Source organism: Bombus bifarius, unplaced genomic scaffold, assembly GCF_011952205.1.
Source record: "Bombus bifarius isolate JDL3187 unplaced genomic scaffold, Bbif_JDL3187 scf7180000007979, whole genome shotgun sequence".
Taxonomy (NCBI): domain Eukaryota; kingdom Metazoa; phylum Arthropoda; class Insecta; order Hymenoptera; family Apidae; genus Bombus; species Bombus bifarius.
The window spans coordinates 1,178,941-1,199,158 of record NW_022884364.1 but is presented as its reverse complement, the minus strand read 5'-3'; the positions used below and the strand labels follow the sequence as shown (position 1 = coordinate 1,199,158).

The window sequence follows — 20,218 nt, the reverse complement described above, 5'->3', positions numbered from 1 at the left end:
ATGAAAATAAATAATTTTTGATAGATATTACGTTTTGTGCCATTAGTTATGTTCAGTTACGTTTTGTACATATAATATTAATTTCGTATATTTGCTGATGCTCGAGAAATGCACCAGTAAACACAGAATGGACACAGCTTTCTAAGCTGAGAAGCTTGGTATGGGCACAGCGTCCTAGATAATCAGCCATCTAAGCGCTAACCGTGGCTAATGCTGTTTAACTTTGACGATTAGGCGAGAATCATCGCTTTCTGTGGAAAAAAAACCGTGAACCGAATAGCCAGTGCATTCGCTACTAAATTTGCATGTAAAATTGTGACATACATTAAAATTTAATTGAAACTTGGCGAATAGGAACATTCGAAATTAGAATAAGCACATTAGAAATACTACGTGTGTTCTATACATATTTACGTCATTGAAATTTTCCATAAATATACAAAAATCATTAATCTACCCATCAGCCTTTCTAAAATTCCAAAAATGACGAAGATACATTAAATATTCGGATAAATAAGTTATCAAATATTCAAAGATTAGCTGTCGTCAGATATTTATAATATAAAATAATAACTCAATATGTGCGCATATTAATCTAAAAGCAACATTATTTGCGTTATTATTACATTATTGTAAAAAAAATCATTAATCTGTAGAAACAACATTAATTAATTTCAAAGTAGCTGTCACATATAATTTCAATTAAAAGACGCTTCGCGAATTATAACACCCAGTGTAAATCACCTTTCATACCAACCCTTCCCTAATCTCCCCATTGAATCAATTAATAACGAATTCATAAATAAAGCTGATCCATTAATATTCAACGATTTTACTGCCAACAGGTGAACGGATATCGATTGCTCGGCATTAATCATATGGAAGTAGTTAGCGTGTTAAAAGAATTACCCATACACGTTCGCATGGTCTGTGGAAGAAACATCGCTTCGCAGGATCCTCTTTGCCCTATCGACACTGCTCAACATCAAGCTGCGTTCCAAACCAGAGTAAGAAATTGAACATTTTCTAATAAATAATAATGCAGTTCGAGTACGTAATATCGGTATTTCGAGCGTAACCAGGTGAAACGTGTTTTATAGAGCATCCTTGGCGGATCTCTGCAGAATTTATTGCCAACAATGGACCGTTTGGTGAAGGCCAAGTCTGATGGCTCGTTAGCGTCGACGACGACCACGGCTACGGTGACCGATGCAAGCTTGAATAAAATGAAGTCGCGATCTTTGGAACCGTTGACTGGTCTGGCGATGTGGAGCTCCGAACCGCAGATCATCGAACTGGTAAAGGGAGAACGGGGCCTTGGGTTCTCCATTTTGGATTATCAGGTATAAAAACGTTTCGTTGGTTTACCTATGTTTTATTAATTATTTATGTTTTACCGATATTAGTTGTAATTGATTAATGGCGGACGTTTTGTGAAATTCTAATCTAACCACAAACATTTAAATTATCTTAGTTTGGAATTATATAAATTAATAATTACTTATTACTTAATATAGTTAATAATTACCACGTAGTAAAATAATGATTTCTATATCAAGAATAACGCAATCGTCGTTATGCGGTATGTATATTGTGTTGTTATCGATACTTTAAATTATAATGATATTGATGTTTCAGTATTAAGTAGATTTAGCGTTATCGGTTTGGGACTAATTGGTGTAGATGTATAGTACAGGAATTTCCGGGATTATTGCGTTTAGTAAGATTTGGTAGCTGGGTTACGAGGGTTCTAACGTGTTACATAACTGGGGGGTTGCGTAATGGAAGAAGCCAGAAAATCGACCCAAGTCAATCGAATTCATGTTATATTAGTTTTCGAATGCGCATAATTTATTAAGAGATTTTAGAGATTGGATTGAAAATATCCGGAAAAATAAAATATCCCCAAGCTATCCTTTCTTGCATACAGTCTCCATTACTCTTCGATCAATATGTATTCATTTTTCAAAAACTTCCTGTTTATAATAACAATCAAACGTTTTCAAAATTCCTTACATTCCTCCTCTTTGCAAGTCCTTCTTCTCTCTCATTTAAAAGTTTCAAATTTTCACTCTTTCCCTAAAAAAATCACCCCTCCAAAATAATAACAATATAACAATCTTTAATTTAATATATAATCTCTATCATAAATACATTAATGTATGAGTTATTATAAAGTCGGTATCTCTCACAGCAACACTTTTAAATATACTCTTACACTTATTTTGACGTACACCCAAACCCAGTCTAAACACTAAAACCAGCACACTAACAATCTTTCATCTGTCTGTTCTAGGATCCAATGAACCCCAATGAGACTGTGATAGTAATAAGATCACTGGTGCCCGGTGGCGTAGCTCAAGTAGATGGTCAGTTAATACCAGGCGATCGTCTTCTTTTCGTCAATGATATCGCCCTGGAGAATGCAACGCTGGACCAGGCGGTGCAGGCGCTGAAAGGCGCCCCTAAGGGCACCGTGCGCATCGGTGTGGCGAAACCATTGCCCATCCCAGACAGTATTGTCCAGGTGAGCGATCAGGAGGATCGGATCGAACCGACCGTCGATAGGGATAGCGAGACGGCCACGTGCTCGATCATGGATAGCCACAAACAGAGGCGAGAATATTTCAGGGAACGTAAAGTGAACGTGATCGAACCGCCTCATCATATGGATTTGATCGAGGGTTTGAAGCATCAGCACAATCTTGTTAAATCTGAGAGTTTCTAAGAACGATGGATTTAGAATGGATTTAGAATGAATTTAGATTGATACTCTTGAGTAAAATGGGGATCTTCTACTCCTGGATATGGTGCACTGTTTTAAGATAATGCTGGAAACAGAAAGGAAGTTATGTTAGGTTGGCTGGTTTTAATTTGGATTCTTCTTTTTCCTTAGGTTGATGGTTAGAAAGTAATACAAGTTTAAATTCTGATACAATAGAACTCCATTTACTGGAAAGAAATTTTAATTAATGCCTGATTAAGTGAACTATTGCTGGTTAAGTTCACTTATCTGAATCTGAGCTTCTATTACGTAAACGAAAAATAATAAGTCGCGGGGAAAATTAGTGAGCACCTATTATATAAACTGTTTATTCCTCGACAAATTCCGAACAATGGAGCATAGTGGAATTTTCTTCATAATAGAACCTTTTTTATCTGAGCAAACCGACTGGTTCTTGTAATAGAGATTCGCTAGCATTCCCTTCGCTTTTTTTTTTTTATTAATTCTATTAATGGGATTTAATTATTAGAATATCAACTGTTCCTCTTTTGATTCATAAAATCTATGTTGTATAGACACAGTGGTTGTGCATATCGATATATCATTCATATTCATTATAAGAATACATAATGTTTGTATGTATACGATTTGAAATTACGTTCGACCATCAACTTATTGGGAATTCCTTCAGTTCGAGAGGTAGAAAATCCTATGAGAGGCTCTATCAATGAACGTCACTAATTTTTATCAATATCGTCCAATATTGAAGTCTTTTATGCTTCAATCTATTCATCCAACCGTTTTTCTGAATTGCAGAATACGTTTATTGTTAGAATAACCGCTCAATATTCTACACATATCTATGGTAAACCAATATCTCCAACGTCCATGAAGATCAGATGTTATGTACATGACATGAACGTTTGTATGTATATCAAGTGGTTTCTTGTATGTGTAGACAGGAGTAGAAGAGATCCGAAACGCTCAGAGAGATTTGGTTTCAATAATGTTGGTTTAGGTGTATAGTTTGACCAATGTATCTTTGATAGTTAGATTGTACCATTTCTGCAGTAGACCAGCAACAAGAATATAAAGGAATTCGAGTTGCAAATAGTGGAACAATCTACAACTGTACACAGATCCACTAAAGTTAGAATCAATACAATCTGCAAACAAATCCTAAGTTTACACGACTACTATCTTAACACCAGAAAGATCAATTGAATCGAGTTAATCCATTAACAGATTGACAATTATTTTCACAAATATAAATATCATTATTAACGATTGTTTGATCTTAAAAGAAGAATCTTCTTGTGTACTTAAAATAGCGTCGAATTCATTTTTAGTAATTATTTTAGTATAGGAGTGAAAAGTACTTGAGTCTTCTACCATTAAATCATCTATCTTCTTTTGAAATTAGATACTGTACTAAGCTATCCTAAATAGTAAAAAAATCATCTTCGATCCGATTTTAATATCAGTTCCTCTTTATCGACTCATGCAAACGAGTGGCAAAATTATATTGGTCAAACTGTACACGTTATATGACGAACTTAAAAGAATCTGTCTGTGCTTGCTCAAATCAGTTGTTATATTTTCAAGACATGTATTCAGCCTCTGTTTCCACGTCTATCGAATGGATTCGCCTCGTGACTCGCGTGTCTTCGAGACGACCGACTTTTCCAGCGAAATTCGCATCGATTAAGCATTTTCGGTTTTTTCCTGGATATCTTTTTTTATTGTTTTACTGTTGGCCTCTTGGAACTTATAAATCAGTGACGATGCTTGAAGGTTCTTCCCCAGGGTTGTTCCTACAGGATGATCGTGGTTTTGCAGCGATTCCCGCGTATTTTCCGGAATTTTCCGTCCAGTGGCAATCTCAAATACGTTTTACGTCGTGTGATACAGTATTTATCACAAATAAAGCTCGAAAATTGAATCTATTTACATATTTCTAATAACAAAATATAAAAATTGAACAGAAATGGAATTTTACAAAAAAATTGGATTCAGTACAGACAGCTCTGCTATAGTCTGATTGAAATTAATTGGTATTTCAAGGTCGACTCCCTTACTTCCAATGATGCATCGGATGATCTTTCGAGCGATCTTGTCAAGTATTTTTATTGAATCCTGACATTGGCAAAGGAGAACACACGAAGATGATTTAATTTTTACAAATTTGTTTAGAATTGTATACCATATTTGAGTAATATACTAGTTAATTAAATGAATTGTATGTTTAACTAATTCGATCGAAATTTTGTAAAATGACTTTATAAAAATGTATGCATTAGGTTATAGTACCTATGAATTGACACGATTTTTATTCCCATGAATCGCTCAGTTATCAATGCATTGTCAAAAACTGTTAGTAAATGAACAGTAAGCGAATAGCAAATAAATATAAGATTTTGCTATTACACATTCTGCATCAATAATTTCGCAAAATTGTGAATGTGTTCTGTGGATCTAGGATTTTTATTAACGTTATTCAATTAAAATTCCAAACGAATAGTAAATCAGATCCACAGTTTATGTGTTGGTGTTGTTAACAGTCATCTTGAGTGAATGACTTCAAACAAACCATATCCATTACTGAAATCAAAATTCCTCTAACAAAGTTTCACACGGCGTTCAACGTGGCCAGATACCCGTCTGACGTTTCAAACAGTACTTAATTCAACTCGTTATCAAGGCGTCGATTAACTATTACCCGCACAAGTACTTTTCGACTTGTTAGTAACTATTATATAGTAGTATTCGTGGTTTTGCTGAGAGAATCGAATCCGTTTCACTCGGTTTGACGAAACGAATTTTTGACTAATTGTAAGAGACGAATTGACGAATTGGAGTCTATTTTTTGTTCACGATGCAGTGAAATTATTCCAAGATTATAATACTATCGATAAAATTAGATTTTTTACGAAGCTCCTCTCGTTAGCTTCTTTTCTATAATTTCGACAGGTTTTATCGATTTCTCTTCTTTTCTTTTTCTTTTTTGGTTCACTTTACCGTAGTTATGAAATTTTATTTACTATTTACGGCACGAATTAATCATTTTTCTTCTTTGTTTTAGAAAAGTATATAAGACTGTTAATTGGCCAGAGTAATGTTATTATCTGGATTTAATCGTCTTTGATAGGTATATTTTTGCAAATATGATGTTTCAGCGAAGTAGGTTAATATGACGATTATTTTTGTCGAATGGAAAACATGGAAAAATGAATGGTACGAGGAGAATATTCCTTTGAATTTTTGAATAAAGATTTTACAGCACGTGTATCAGTTATAGATAATAAATAGGGTGCCGTACAGGTTGTTTTTATTTTTGTTTAACATTGTCCATCCGAACCTTTTCCCATCCCTGTTTATTTTTTGTTGTTGTTGTTAAATATTTATTTATTTCTCACACTTTTATTTCCTTAATTGTTTTCTGTTATATCCGACCACATTTTGTTATGTTAAAAACGTTTTTGTTTCATTACACTTTGTTTTAATTAAAATATAGAATGTATCAGGAAAAATATATCTCATGTTTAGTAAAGAAGATAAAATTTTGAAATAATAATAATTTAATATAAAATTTTATTTGAAATTTGTTGCGATAACAGCCAAATTGTTATAAGTACAGGATTCGTATTTACAATAATTTCTCACTTTCTCCATGATTTCTCTAATTTTTCATATTCTTCTTGAAACTATCTGACACATTAAGCCATCAAATTTTTGAAAGCAGAGGGATTCTTCAGATTCTTTTAACGAACTGTTCATATTATCTGTTCAATCAAACGTGATAAACAATTCCAGTGAATTTGATTCAGTTTTGTAGGTCATTCTATTTTTTTTTTCTTTTTTTCAACGAAGAAACATCTGTACCTCGTGTTCAGCCGGAATCAGTTTGCGCTAATGGATTTCCTTTCGAATTCTTAATTTAGAAAGCGAGTATAGTAGTCATCAGAGACTTTGTTTTAGAAAAGAGGAAATATCTAAAGTGAGTTTAAAATTCCGCAGTAATCTGCTTGCAGTGTTCTTAAATTAATACATTTCCTTCAGATTTATCCTTCTATCGATGTAACAGCTTTTCATTGTGATTTTTATCTCTAACACGGTTTAAATCTGAATTTCCACATTTTGTTTCAATCTGAATTCTGAGAAGAATTTCCTGAACGCTGATGTAACGTTCGGAAATATAAAAAATCGCAGTGCGAAAATTACGAATCTAAAGATTTGATTAATAGAAAGAAGTTAAAGTGATATAAATGCTATATAATTGTGACAGGATTAACTATTATTGTTTCAGTGTTATTTAAAATAGACAATTTTTTAGTTTCATTTTCACGGAAATTGGAAATCGCCCCGGAGATTTTCGCTTCGCTACAGCGAGATAAATGGTAGGATTCACTCGTTTTATACGTGACTGATTCCGGCACGTTTAGGTATTTTTAAATTCAACCTCGCGTTTTCGCGTAATATTTTGCTTAAAAATGTACGGAAAACGGAAAAACATGAAAATAGATAATACGATGGAATGCAACTGGTGCAAGCGATACGTCCGCATTTCGATCCTGTTTTTTAAACAATTTTGAAGTTCACTTGAACAGGGCGGTCAATTACACGCGATGCATAATTTCTCAATAATTGCATTCGCATTTTCGATTAAGTCTGAAAAAGATATTGAAGTTAAAATGTTCTAAAACATTTCTTCTTAAAATTCGAACGATTATTATCTACGCTATATTTCAGGCGAAACACTCTACGTATTAAAAGTTCATGAAATTGCAGCTGAACGCGCTCTACAAATAATTTGCAAATAAAACACGTAATAGTATGTTAGGGAACATAACGTGGCGATAAATTTCATAGGGAAATTATCTATTAGTCCAGAGCATAACATAGATAATGAAGTATCATTAATAACGAACTTGAACTTGAAGTGCAAATTTGGAAAATTATCGCTTTGAAAAATAGAAATGGAAGAGGAGGAATATCGTCAAAGGAATATTGTCAAACGAAGAACGTTTTGTTTCGCTAGAATTAAAATTAGAATTAAAATGTGTTGCGGCACATCGCTTTGTTAAACTCTCGTGTCGTTGCTTAATATCTCTCAATTATCACAATTTACAATTATTTACATTGTCACGTTAACTTGTTTGGCGATGACCTGAATTGATACGTCTTTCATTGATTTATCAACACAACACTTTGCTGCAATTTACTGCTAATACGGACAATTAATTTATTACTCGAGGATATTCTTAGAAAATAGAAGAAACGATAAATTGTATTCTTAAAATTAATTATCGAGATATTAATTATTGGTATTATAGATACGAATTTTGAGATGCTAAAGAAACTGCGTTATAATTCCTGAATTACTTGTTTCAGATTATTCAATATCGTTTGAATTGTTCATACTCCATCAATACGCATATTGCAACGTAATTGATTTTTAACGTAAGATACTAATTGGCAACATTTCTATCATTCAAGACTAAAAACATCATCAACGCTAGTAATGATATTTATTACGAAATAGAAGCAAAATATTATTGTAATTATCTATCGATACAAGTTCAGGGTTAACAATTTCGAAGAGAAACATAGTAATAAATGGCTAATGAATAGAAACAGGACTATCCTCTTACGTTACAACGAAATATATCTGTCAGCATAAAGAAAGAACAGGATCGAAATTGGCAGTAAATCGCTTACACGAGGCAGTTCGTGTATCGGAATCAGAACGAATTTCACTGAAACGACGAGCAATAAACGATGAACTCGTGGAAGGAAAGGAGCGTGTTGCTCGTGTCGCGGCTGCTTGGGCCATTGTGGTCCCAGCTATCGATCGCGCAAACCAAGACTCTTAGTCTACGGCTGAGCTCGGATAACCAAGTTATCGGGGCGCAGTAAATCGTTGCCAAGAAGATAAAAAGAAAAGTAAAACGAAAGAAAAATACGACCGCTAGAAGAAGTCGCCGCGACGAGTGTGCAAATTGCTTAGTGTCGTCAAACGAACAACTCTATACGAATAAAATAATATCAAAGGGAGTAAAAGAAAAGAATCAGATAATAACACGTGTATGTGAAGAGAAATGGGGTCGCGCGAGAAAGAAAGGGTGAGAACGAATGAGAAACGACGTTTGTTATTCAGTATAGTTGTGGCAATTACCGCGGATGGGTTTATAGAATGACCAACCATCGAGAACTGCTGAGTAAGTACTGAACAAAACGATTGTAATAGTGAATGAAAGTTGCCTGGTAGAGTAGCTGAACAGAACGAACGAATAATTTGTTCATTTCTTTTGCATTCGACTGACTCTTCACTGTCCTTCGAGCTCACGCTCATCTGGTACACACGTGCACACGAGACACGCCATTCACACCACCCACGTGTACACACGAACAGGACCTTACTATAATAGCGATCTTTGGTTTTTCATTTTTCCTCTTAGAGAACTGTTTCGTTCCTCTTTTCAATTTTCTTTTTCTCCTACTTTTTTCTTTAAACCTTCTCTCGGAGATTTTTATTTCGCGTTATTATAGTTACGTTACATTTGCCGTTTGTCTGTTTGTATAATTCGACGAAGTAGGATAGAAGGGACGAAGAGGGAAGAGGGAGAAACAGTGGATGAGAAACAGGAAGAGATAGTTAATTATCTCTGTATTAATTGAAAGGATTTTAGAACGTGGCTCGTCAGGGTATACGGCTGAAAAATGGAATTTTCAGGTGCGGAGATAATGGTCGTTTAAACGCTGTCGAAATTTCAATGTTCTTAAGCAATTTCGTTATTATCAAGAACTAGCTCTTTTGTTAGAAGAACTCTATGAACAGCTTTGTAATGAAGCCCTACTTCAGAAAAGCAGTTGTCAAAGATCAACGAATAATTTTAACGAGTAACTGTCATTGTACCATAATATATTTCTGTGATATTAAAAATTGAAATAATATCGGAATTTGTGTAAGTAATAATGCAAGGAAACAAGATTTGGATGCTCTATCCTGTTAAATATGTTCCTATAAATTGAATAATAATAATTTTTAGTTAAATAATGGTTATATCGTTATGTTAAAAGTTAAGAGGAAGCATCGGGAAAGCAGATTAAAAATTCTCAAATAAATGCACAGAGGTTACATATTAAAATTAATTGCACACAGAAATTTATATTAAATTCCAAATAACGTCTTAAAAGTTCGTTACAGTTAAACTCGTAACCGTGAAATAATTTATTCAAAATAATTTCATTCGTCCAAAGATTCATTCACCCTCTGCCGAGGAATAAACGAGAGTCCATTATCTCTGCACCAAGCTAACGCGTTAACCAGATCAGGGGAGACGGTCGTAACGAAAAGTCAAAGCACCAGAGAGAAACAGAGAAAGAGGAAGAGAGAAACTCGTGCGAGCTCATCGAGAGGTCTTCAGAAGGCTTCTCGACACAAAAAAAAGGGGCGAAAGACCACACTATAATGGAATTAAACTGCAAAAAGGCAAAGGCATTAGCTGACGAGAATACCAACCACCGTGGAAAAGTAAAGAACCCTCCTGTCACCTACCCCAATCTCTTAACTTTTAAATTATCGACCACTAAAGTTTAAACTTTGTATCCAAAAAAAAAAAAAAAAAAATTAAACGAAAGATACATAAAACAAACTTTTATCCATATATTTTTTACATAAAATAGACTATTTAAATTCTTAAAAGAATATAATTATAAATCTAAAAGGTATAGTTAATTATATATACTTAATTATTATTAGCGATATTTTATTCAAATTACAAGTTACAAGATGTTAATGTTAATAAATTCTCTTGTAGAATAATGATTAAACAAGATAAAATTGTTTAACGCGAAATTGAAGTTTAGCGCTATCTACAATCTGCAATTTGCTAATTTGCTAATATTACGAGTTGTATCGTGGTTGTTTTCCTCTTTCTTTCCACACACGTACGAGGAGAGCTTTTATGGTGTTACCCTCCCTTCTCAGGGAATCCCTGTTGGTTTCTAGAGATGGTAGAGTATTAACAGTAAATGGCATTTCCGGTTAAGGGTAGGTAGAATTAATGATCAAATGAAAATTAATGACATCCCTTTATGGAAGGCATACAGAGATTTCGTGAAATATTAACGACGAGTGCAACTATCGTTTTGGGAATAAGCAGAAACATTAATGGCAGACAGTGTTCCCTTTCGGAGGTAAATGAAATTACTGTCGTAACAATAATAATATTAAACTCATACGAAATGTTGGTAACAGAATATGTGAAACATACATAATTCGTGAAAAATATTAATAAATAACATCGCTTTCTTAAGGTAAAAATTAACAAAATACAAGTATTAATAATATACCGTAATACTTTATTTCAAGCGCTGTATGTAACTCATGTAACATTGATAATAACTATAATCTCCTTTATCAGAATCACGCGAAATTCATAGAAAATGAATCATTACTAGCAAAATAGACAACAAATACTAACAACAAATAATAACTTCTATTAACCACGAAAAAGTCAACAATTTCCAAAATAATACCAATCATAAGTTATTACGTACCGAAGCAAGGAAGACAAAAATAAAAAAAAAAAAAGAAAATTACACGGAAACTCAGAAAGTGTACACAACCCTGAATGAAGGTAACACTATAAATTCTCCCTGTGAAAAATCGCCTTCACCCCTTCTCAGTTCGATCCTCGAGCGTACAATCGATCATTGCTGGTATGCAACAATTCCTGTTCTCACCTATTCTCTCTTTTTTTTCCATAGAAATCTATTAGAGCATTCCACTACTGTCTAACTACTCACTGGCACCTTTCTTCACTATTATCAGCAGACTGTCCTCGTTGTCCGGGGATCGACACGTGTTACCATTAGACACAGGGGACATAGTTCTCCTGGACGTATTACACTCTTCTCGACTAACCTAATATATCGAATCAAATATAGTAAATTTGAATCATAGTACGCGACATACTAAGCCTGGTTTTCCTTCGATGTTGGATATCTGTCCATAAATCTCACGTGATACGCTGTATACGATTGTATCGAGTTACTCCTCGCAGGCTCCTTTATACTTGTTCTTATTCTATGTTTTTCTTCTTTTTCTAGTTTCCACTATTTTCTCCTTTTTTATCTCTTTATTTTTCTTTTTTTTTTTTGTTCTTCCTGTTACTTGGATCGCTTCGAAGTATGCACGTGTACGTACGATGTATACGTGTGTACACGCGGGCATCGTACAATGAATTGAGTCTCGAAGGCACGCGATAGTCATTCGTTGGTACTTAATCATCTGTGTTACCATCGTCATTGTCATTTTCATTTGACAATTAACCCCGCTACTATCTTTGGATTTTTATGTCACGACTGTTTTCTTGTTGCAACGAACGTTCTAAGTATAAAACCGGACAAATAGCTGTAGCCCCTTTGCCTTATAACATCGAGCTACACTCGCGATAGGACTTAAGAAGATAACCAGAAACAAGGAGCATTTTATCTTAAATTTTATCTTAGATGTAATTTCAATTTATGACACTTACAAAATCATTAGAGTTAAGATATCGTGCAGATACGACGCTTCGATGATCGTTATATCTATCGGTTATTTATTAGGATATATTGAAAGTAAATCATCATAGAACATGTTATAAGGTAAGAGGTTAAACAAAGCTTTTAAGTAAAATCGAGACTGCGTGAACTTAGCAAAAAAACGTGTAAGTTAGTAACAGAATTTTTAAGGATGAGAAGACACGACTGAGTTTTAAATAATTCCAAGTATGTAGCAGGGTTAATCAAGGCCTACACACAGTGAAACGATGCACGTATCTTCATAGTTATCCTCATAATCTTGCGTAGAAATTTCCCAACGAAGAATAAAGAAAAATTCTCTCCTCAAAAGGTGCACCACGATCGATAAACCAGGATGGTATTCTAATGTTTGAACAGCGTATCTTTATGCATTTATAAATACATCTTATTGATTAATAAATTCATTGTCAAAACGCACAAAATACATATAATATACAAAAAGAAACTATCGGAAGTAGAATATATAATTATAAAGGGAAATAATTAAGAATAAATTAAAGAAATGTGACATTTGGAAAATGAAGCAAATCTCTACTTATCTTCCATTTCTTTAGTTCTGTCTGCCAAAATGTGTATTTCCATAAATATCTGCAATCTACCGAGGATAATATGCCATGAATATAGTGCACACATTGTTAGCTGCATCATGTAGGTCAGGATGCTTTTGCATTATAAAATATTTCAGTGTGTGTAGGCCGCATTATCATGTGGTCGTGTCAGTGCGGTAGTTTCGATTGGCTCGCGTTGGGAATATCCAGTAAAACGAGGGAACGTGGGATCATTTCATGATGGTTACTGGTCTTTGATGAACTCAGCCCTTTGCGGCCTGTTTCTGGACGAGGGTAGTAGAGCTAGATTGATTAAAAGTGGTAATATTGCAGGTGAAAATGTGAGATTAGATGTTGGTAGAGAATTAGCGAGATTTGTGGAAAAATAATTTATTATCGGGTGAAAAATAAATAAAAGAAATTTATAAAAATTCCCCCAAGACATATATTTAATTTACGTATATCAAATGAGAATTGCTTTAAAATAAAAAAAAATCAGAAATATATTAATAGCTCGTAATAATTATTTTAGTTGTACTTGAAAAGTCTGTGTGTACTCATAATGTTTCTCTCTTATATTTATCTATAATTTTTTCGAATTTCAAAAATTATTTACCGCAAATTGACTGAGACAGTAAAAAGTTTCCTCGTGTCTCCCTTTGGCAAAGAAGTATGCGTTTCTCCATTCGATCTCATAATATATTTTCTCAAGATAATTTCGTGATATTAGTATCAACTTTCGAAGGCATTTCAACGATTCGTTAAAACATTAGACCAGTATCATCATCGTAATTGTTGCTGTTACTACGAACACATGATCCTTCTCTCTGTTCGTACATATTTAAAAACAAGAAATTATCCAGCTGTATCATTTGCATCCCCGCATCGACACGATCAACGATATATTTAAAGGAAAAGATAGAAACGGAATAGGAGGATAAGAAGAAGAGAACGAACGAAAGAAGAACATAAAAATTCAAGTTAAATGTGGCATAGACAGAGCGAAGGAAGTTTCGAAGTTTCGCAATCTCTAGAAATTCGTTTATTTTTCTCGCTCGTGGCCATCGAATCGCTTCTCTTAAATTTAAAACTTCCTTAGATCAATGAAATTCATCAGGAACCGTTTCTTCGTCGCCGAAGATACCTAGAATACGACGTTTAAGTGGCAGAAGTGCATTTCAACAATCGATTCGATGCTTGTTAAGAAACTTTCGAAACTTTCCCTTCGCCAGTCCGATCCTCGATCTGACACAAGGCAAAATTTCCATGAAAATCGATCCGAATTGCAGTTGCACGATTCTTTCCAGCTTACTTTTTATGTTGTTAACGTCGATTCTACGGTGGAAAACTAAAAGAAATAAATGAGAAAGGTTTGCCTTGTCGAGATACGTACATCCACTCTGTGCTCTTGCTGCAGCATCTGTTATACTTACACAAGCATGAATCGTTTACTATAGAGGAAGAATATAACACTGTAGCTGTTTAGAAATTTTCTTTTCGCTTTTGGTTTTTTTTTTTCTTCAATTACTTTAGATGAATTAGAAGTTAGAATTTAAATAGACGAACGAATTCTCACTTTGTGGCGATTTTCAACCCTTAACTGGAGAAATGAGGCGACATCAGATATTTTATATTTTCCAAGGATTAAATTAGACTTGGAAATTGTTCATTGGAGTTGTTAAAATGATTCGTATTTTCGTGTGCATTTTTAGATCTTCATATAGTCGTGATATTTATCGCATATTAAAGTAGTTTTTGTCGAAGAGTTCAGTCTTTGTTACTTTACCCCGGAAAATAATTATTATATCATTCATTTACCTTATTAATGACTTTTTAATTCTAATTTATTCGTAATTTAATTACACGAAGGATAATCGATACAGAATGTTTTGAATGTTTATTAATAACGAATAGTAAAATAATTCTGTCTGAAACAATACGAATGTGTGTTTAAAATACTTGTCATTTATAAATTTTTCCCTCAAATGCACATGTGGATATTTTGTTCTATGTTTGTATATATTAAAACGTTATTTTCTTCCTTTTGTTAATATGTTAATATCGTGAGAATATTTCATCATCATTATTTTCAGTTCAGGGTTGAATTTCGTCCAAATTTGCATCAAATGCTATTCTTCTTCCGTTTAAATAGATCTATTCGCCGTTTCCGCTACCTAAATTGCGTGAAAAATGTTCATACAGGGTGATTTTTAAAACCTTCCCAGGTGAATAATTAGTCGTAATTTTGTATTTTATTGGTCAAAAAATATTCTTCACTGGATACACATAATGACACAAAAGTTTGCATGCAAACTAAATAATATTATGTTATCGTTATTTCGCGATAAATCCTAAATATTCGGATTTCATTTTCGCAAGATTAAACGAAAACACATCATTACGTGTCGTATTCAATTTAAATTCCAATTATATCAAAGTAGCCGAATTTAAATTTAAATTGAATTATGTAAATCAAATTTAAATCGTATTTAATTTAATATCTATCAGATTAAATGTGCCTTCCGTTACATAAGCACCAATCTTCTAACGTTGTTCTTTATCCTCATTTCGTGGCTCACTACATAGAATCTAAAAAACGTACTCGTTAAAATCTACAACTCATATCTGTTTCTTCCTAAAAACTGACTTTTATCGTTGGTGAAATTATTCCTATTCTTGGTGAAAAAGAAAAAACAACAGAAAGTACCAATCCTTTCATGAATCCATCTAGAAAAGAATTGTTGTATGTCTATAAATCACCCTGTAATATTTCTATACGTCGAGTCGCTTATTGCTCTGTTCGAAATTAACAGGAATGCTCGCGTGGAATGGCGTACAGGATCGATCCGCGACGCAGCTACATCCATCATATCCTTTAACTACCTCCTTCTCTTTCTTTTTGTTTTTCTTTTTTTTTTCTCATATTTTGAATAACTGTTTTCGCGCGCAAACTGGCACGCGTTCCCGCTACTAATTCGGCTATTTCATTTTTCATTTTCAGGACAATGCTTAAACGTCCAGACCGGAACCGTTTACGAAGTTGCGAAGTTCGATCAAATTGCCGCAAGTTAACCTGACCAAAGAACGAACGAAACTGAAATTAAAGAAAAAACGAAATAAAAAGAAAGACAGAAAAAAAGATTAATTAATGACATACTATATATAGTATTTATATATAGTATCTAATTATTATTATTATATATATATACACATATATATATACAATGTGCTCGTCTAATGATCGTTTTAATAATAACAATGATATTCATATCGGAGAGCAATGACCAATCACGATGTAACATTATACATGGCTGTTTTTTCCCTTTGCTTTTACGTTGTTCTTCGTGCAAACCCTTCAAGTTCCTTCCTCCTTCGCGATCGATGGTCTTTGTTATATCTTCGTCACGTTCGTAATTTTTCTTCTGTTCTTTCTTTTCTTTTATATATATATATATTTTTTTTTTTTTTATTGTTGAGACGCGTTCGGTGTCGAATCGTTCGAGTTTTTCAATAAAATGTTTCTCGTGGACATTTCAGTGAGCAGAAATTTGGTGATATTTAAAATTCTCTCGTGTTTGATTCTTCGTGGATTGACGCGTTCGTAAGTTTGAATTCGAAATAACCGGGATTTTGCAGCGAACGTTGCTTCTGTTTTTTTAAGGACAGGCGTTTTAGACTTTTCTGTAATTTTGTATTTGTTAAAATATATCGGAATTTTCCTGCCGCTTCAGTTTATGTGTGAAACGCTGCAGTATTATGTTTTGTTAGCAAAAACGTGGCGAAATATAAACGACATTTCGACATTCGGAGAAACGATAGAACTTTGACATTTTATACAATTAATTTCTTCGGAACTGTCCAATTTTTTGATTTATGTATTCGGTCAATTCTGAAAACTATTTGAGTTGCACGTGCATATACAGGGTGGTTGGTAATTGGTGGTACAAGCGGAAAGGGGGTGATTCTACGCGAAAAAAGAAGTCGAAAATAAAGAATAAAAATATTTTTTTCTACATTTTTTTTTTTTTAATTTTTCCATCGAGACAACGATCTACAGTGAGATCAGTTATAACGAGACTTGATAAAGTGCACGCGTACCGAGCGAAAATTCAAAGTCGATTTTCTCGAAAACAAAGCCTCAAACCAAAAATTGTTATTCTATATTTTCGACTTCTTTTTTCGCATAGAATCACCCCCTCCTGCTTGTACCACCTGTTACCAACCACCCTGTATATGTCATATTTTTGTTTCTCGTTCAAGATACGAATTGGCAATTTTTTGTACGCTACTATCGATTATTTATTTCCTTTTTTTAATTTTGAAACACCGAATGACGTGTTTCGAAAAAGAGCATGAATTTTGATTATCTATTTGTTTTTACAATACAATATCACGTTTAAAATTCAATTATTTCATGAAATAGTTAATCATAATATTTTTCATATCGAAGGCCATGTTTTAAGCGTAGATAAGTTTTTTTATGCTCTAACCGAAACGAAAACGAAGAAACTTCAATAAAAAAATAAAACAAAATTACCAAACGAAGTACTTTTATCGATTCCTTCAATTCTACCTTCGATTTAGATTTTTAAGCCCGGTTTACATTTTTATGGCGCTCCAAACGAGGTGCAGCCTTTGGTTTCCCCGTGAAAATTTATAAGATCATCCGCGTGCGTTGGTGTGAACTTTATTTTATAATTTACAATTACATAAAATATATGTAGGAAATGGTATAGTGCCAATAGGTTTGGTAACGGTATGATTGTTACAATATCGTTTGATGCTCCGTCAATCTATGTTTACACGATCACTACTCGTCACTAATTACTCTCGTTACAATGGTTCTCTTCTAAATACGCTGACAACACTCCATGACAACGCTGACAACACACACCCGATATCTCCCAGGCAATCTGTCCACGATACTACACTATACTACAATATATAGCACAAATTATGTAAAAAATTATAGATAATAATTCGTCGAATGTCATAAATTAACTGATATAGGAAGCACACAAATAAAAAGGTGAGGAACATAATCGAACGAGTTACCAGTTCATGTATGATCCTTTGTCTTAAAATATTCGTATTATGTTCGCGATAGACTATAGTGGAAAATAAATTTTCGTTTCAATTTCTAATTTCTTTGCAACTTACAAATTGAAATAATCGTTAGATCGTACCTTCTTATAGTATCTTAACGATTTTCGTATTTAAACGAGTTATAAGACAAGGGATTAATAAAGAGAAACTTTATTTTGTCTTTCCTAATGAAATGGCGACTTCCACGAAGACAGAACGCCACGAACAAATTGTTATCGAGAGATACAGTGTCATTTAAGTAGGCAACACACCTTTGAACCCGCTCTCTTCTCACTGAAAACCTTTTCAATCGTTTCTTCAACCCTTTGTTTCATTCTGACCAATGTTACATTGGATTTTAATATATCACTTATAACTTTTGCAACGAATAATGAAATTTACTTGCCAATTTCTATTCCTAATTCGACACGTTTCGATTTAAGAAACATTCACCGATCGAAATTAGTAGATAAGATTTGTAAAAAGTTAATAATTGACCTTACGAGGATTTTTAAGCTTATGCCTATTTGTAGGAAATTGGAAGATGTGAAAATGATGTAAAAGATACAGAAAATTTCCCAAACATAGCATTAATTGTGTTTCGTGGATCAATTTTCTATCTACATTCAATTTTTTCAATTCCACTCGTAAAAATATGAATTCGCATAAATATTTCCAATCTACTTATGACAGTTAATATTCCTGAAACATTCCTGAAGCTAGCAGAAATATGTATTTGATCTCAAAACCAGATAAAAGACAATGTGCTTTCACTTGTCACGTTTTTACGATATATTATTGTTCAATTTTACAAAGGGTTGAAAACGAAGGGTACTTCGACTCGAAGTATATTGTACAGTTTGTACATAAAATGTCGTGCTGCTTTCAACATTTTCTATCTCCTTTCTTAAGTAATCGTGCCCCAAAGTGTTTGTTCTCTTTGATCAACAGTCGTACTTGATCGAGAGAGAATTTTCTTCTTACGTGAACAAATATTGGTCGAAGATTCGATCAATCTCAAAGTGGTAGTATTAACCGGTATCCTTTGGGGAAAAAGCATTTGTTTTGCCAGCGTTGCAGCTCTAGTTTCACGAAGATTCAAGAAATTTATTTTGCATCAATGTTGACTTTCAAGTAGCCACGTGGAAACACGACTTTTTCTTCCATTTCATTAATATATTTTATAATATTTCTTTTAAATATCTTCCTTACGCTAGCTGTAACGTCGGCCGGACGACTGAACATTTTTTCCCAAACGGTAAAAGAAAAAAGAAGAAATGGTCGTGGAAAACTCGATTATTCGAACTAGTGATTAATTGAATTGGAAAACAAAATGAGTAAATTAATTGGGAAACGCGCTTTTCGTTTCTATTGAATATATCCACTTATGGCACTTCGATTTACTATTTCAACTTTGCTATTGTACTATACTTTAATATTATTATTTCAACTTACCGATTATTTAGGCGTTTCCCACTTAATTATTCTGCAGCTGTTGAATAAAAAAGAGGAGCAACGAATTATTCAAAGTTCCCCAGGAAACGTAAATTTGTATTTGGTTATATTATACTTCAGCGTATCGTGTAATCGAATATTCTGTTAATCAGTGCTTGAATAATCGAGATGTTGTATTAATTGACCATCGTTGAAGGAACAAGCACTGATAGAAGCGTGTACCATATTTGTTAATTTCAGCACGCTGTCAGTATATACGCTAGTTATCAAGTATTAGGTACTACATAATAACATTTGCAGCATATATTGTGAACGCCAGCACCGATAATGTAGCGTTGCCTATATATCACGTACTATTGCGTGATCAAAGAATATTCTTTCCTTTTTTTCTCATACGAAATATCGAAATTTCAGAAATGTATATTCGAGCTTTGGAAAAATTATTTTCCATTAAAATATCTTCTTTTTTTTTTAATACTTTGCATATTTTTTTAAGGAATTTCAAATATTTCTGAATGATAACAGAACGACGTGGTGCGTCGAATAGTTAGGAAATTTTAACAAACTATTGGAACAGTGAGCTTATTTTATTAAATTTGAAATATCCTTTTGTTCCAACGAAATATTATCAAGAGATTATTTATTGCCTTGTAAATTTCGAGAAAGATATTTCTGGTGTAATTCTGGGTTATTATTTGTGAGCATTGCTTCCTTGAAACCATAAAGAAGTTGTTTGATTAAAAAAGTAAGAAATAATAAATCATTTTGATTGCTTATCTAAATTTTGAAAAAATGTGGGGGGGGGGGGGGTTGA

At 33.4% G+C, this 20,218-nt stretch overlaps 1 protein-coding gene and 1 long non-coding RNA gene across 2 annotated transcripts in view; both read left to right on the top strand.

The window, feature by feature from the left end:
- Positions 1 to 20,218, top strand: part of LOC117204728 — a 165,538-nt gene that overhangs the window by 100,819 nt on the left and 44,501 nt on the right. The window contains exons 15-17 of the mRNA XM_033442418.1: positions 846 to 1,007; positions 1,101 to 1,343; positions 2,297 to 2,527. Of these exons, the coding sequence (XP_033298309.1) occupies positions 846 to 1,007; positions 1,101 to 1,343; positions 2,297 to 2,527 (636 nt within the window). The remainder of the gene's footprint in view (positions 1 to 845; positions 1,008 to 1,100; positions 1,344 to 2,296; positions 2,528 to 20,218) is intronic.
- Positions 8,066 to 16,191, top strand: LOC117204730. The gene is made up of 2 exons (XR_004487125.1): positions 8,066 to 8,943; positions 15,866 to 16,191. It is a non-coding gene; the product is annotated as an uncharacterized LOC117204730 (long non-coding RNA).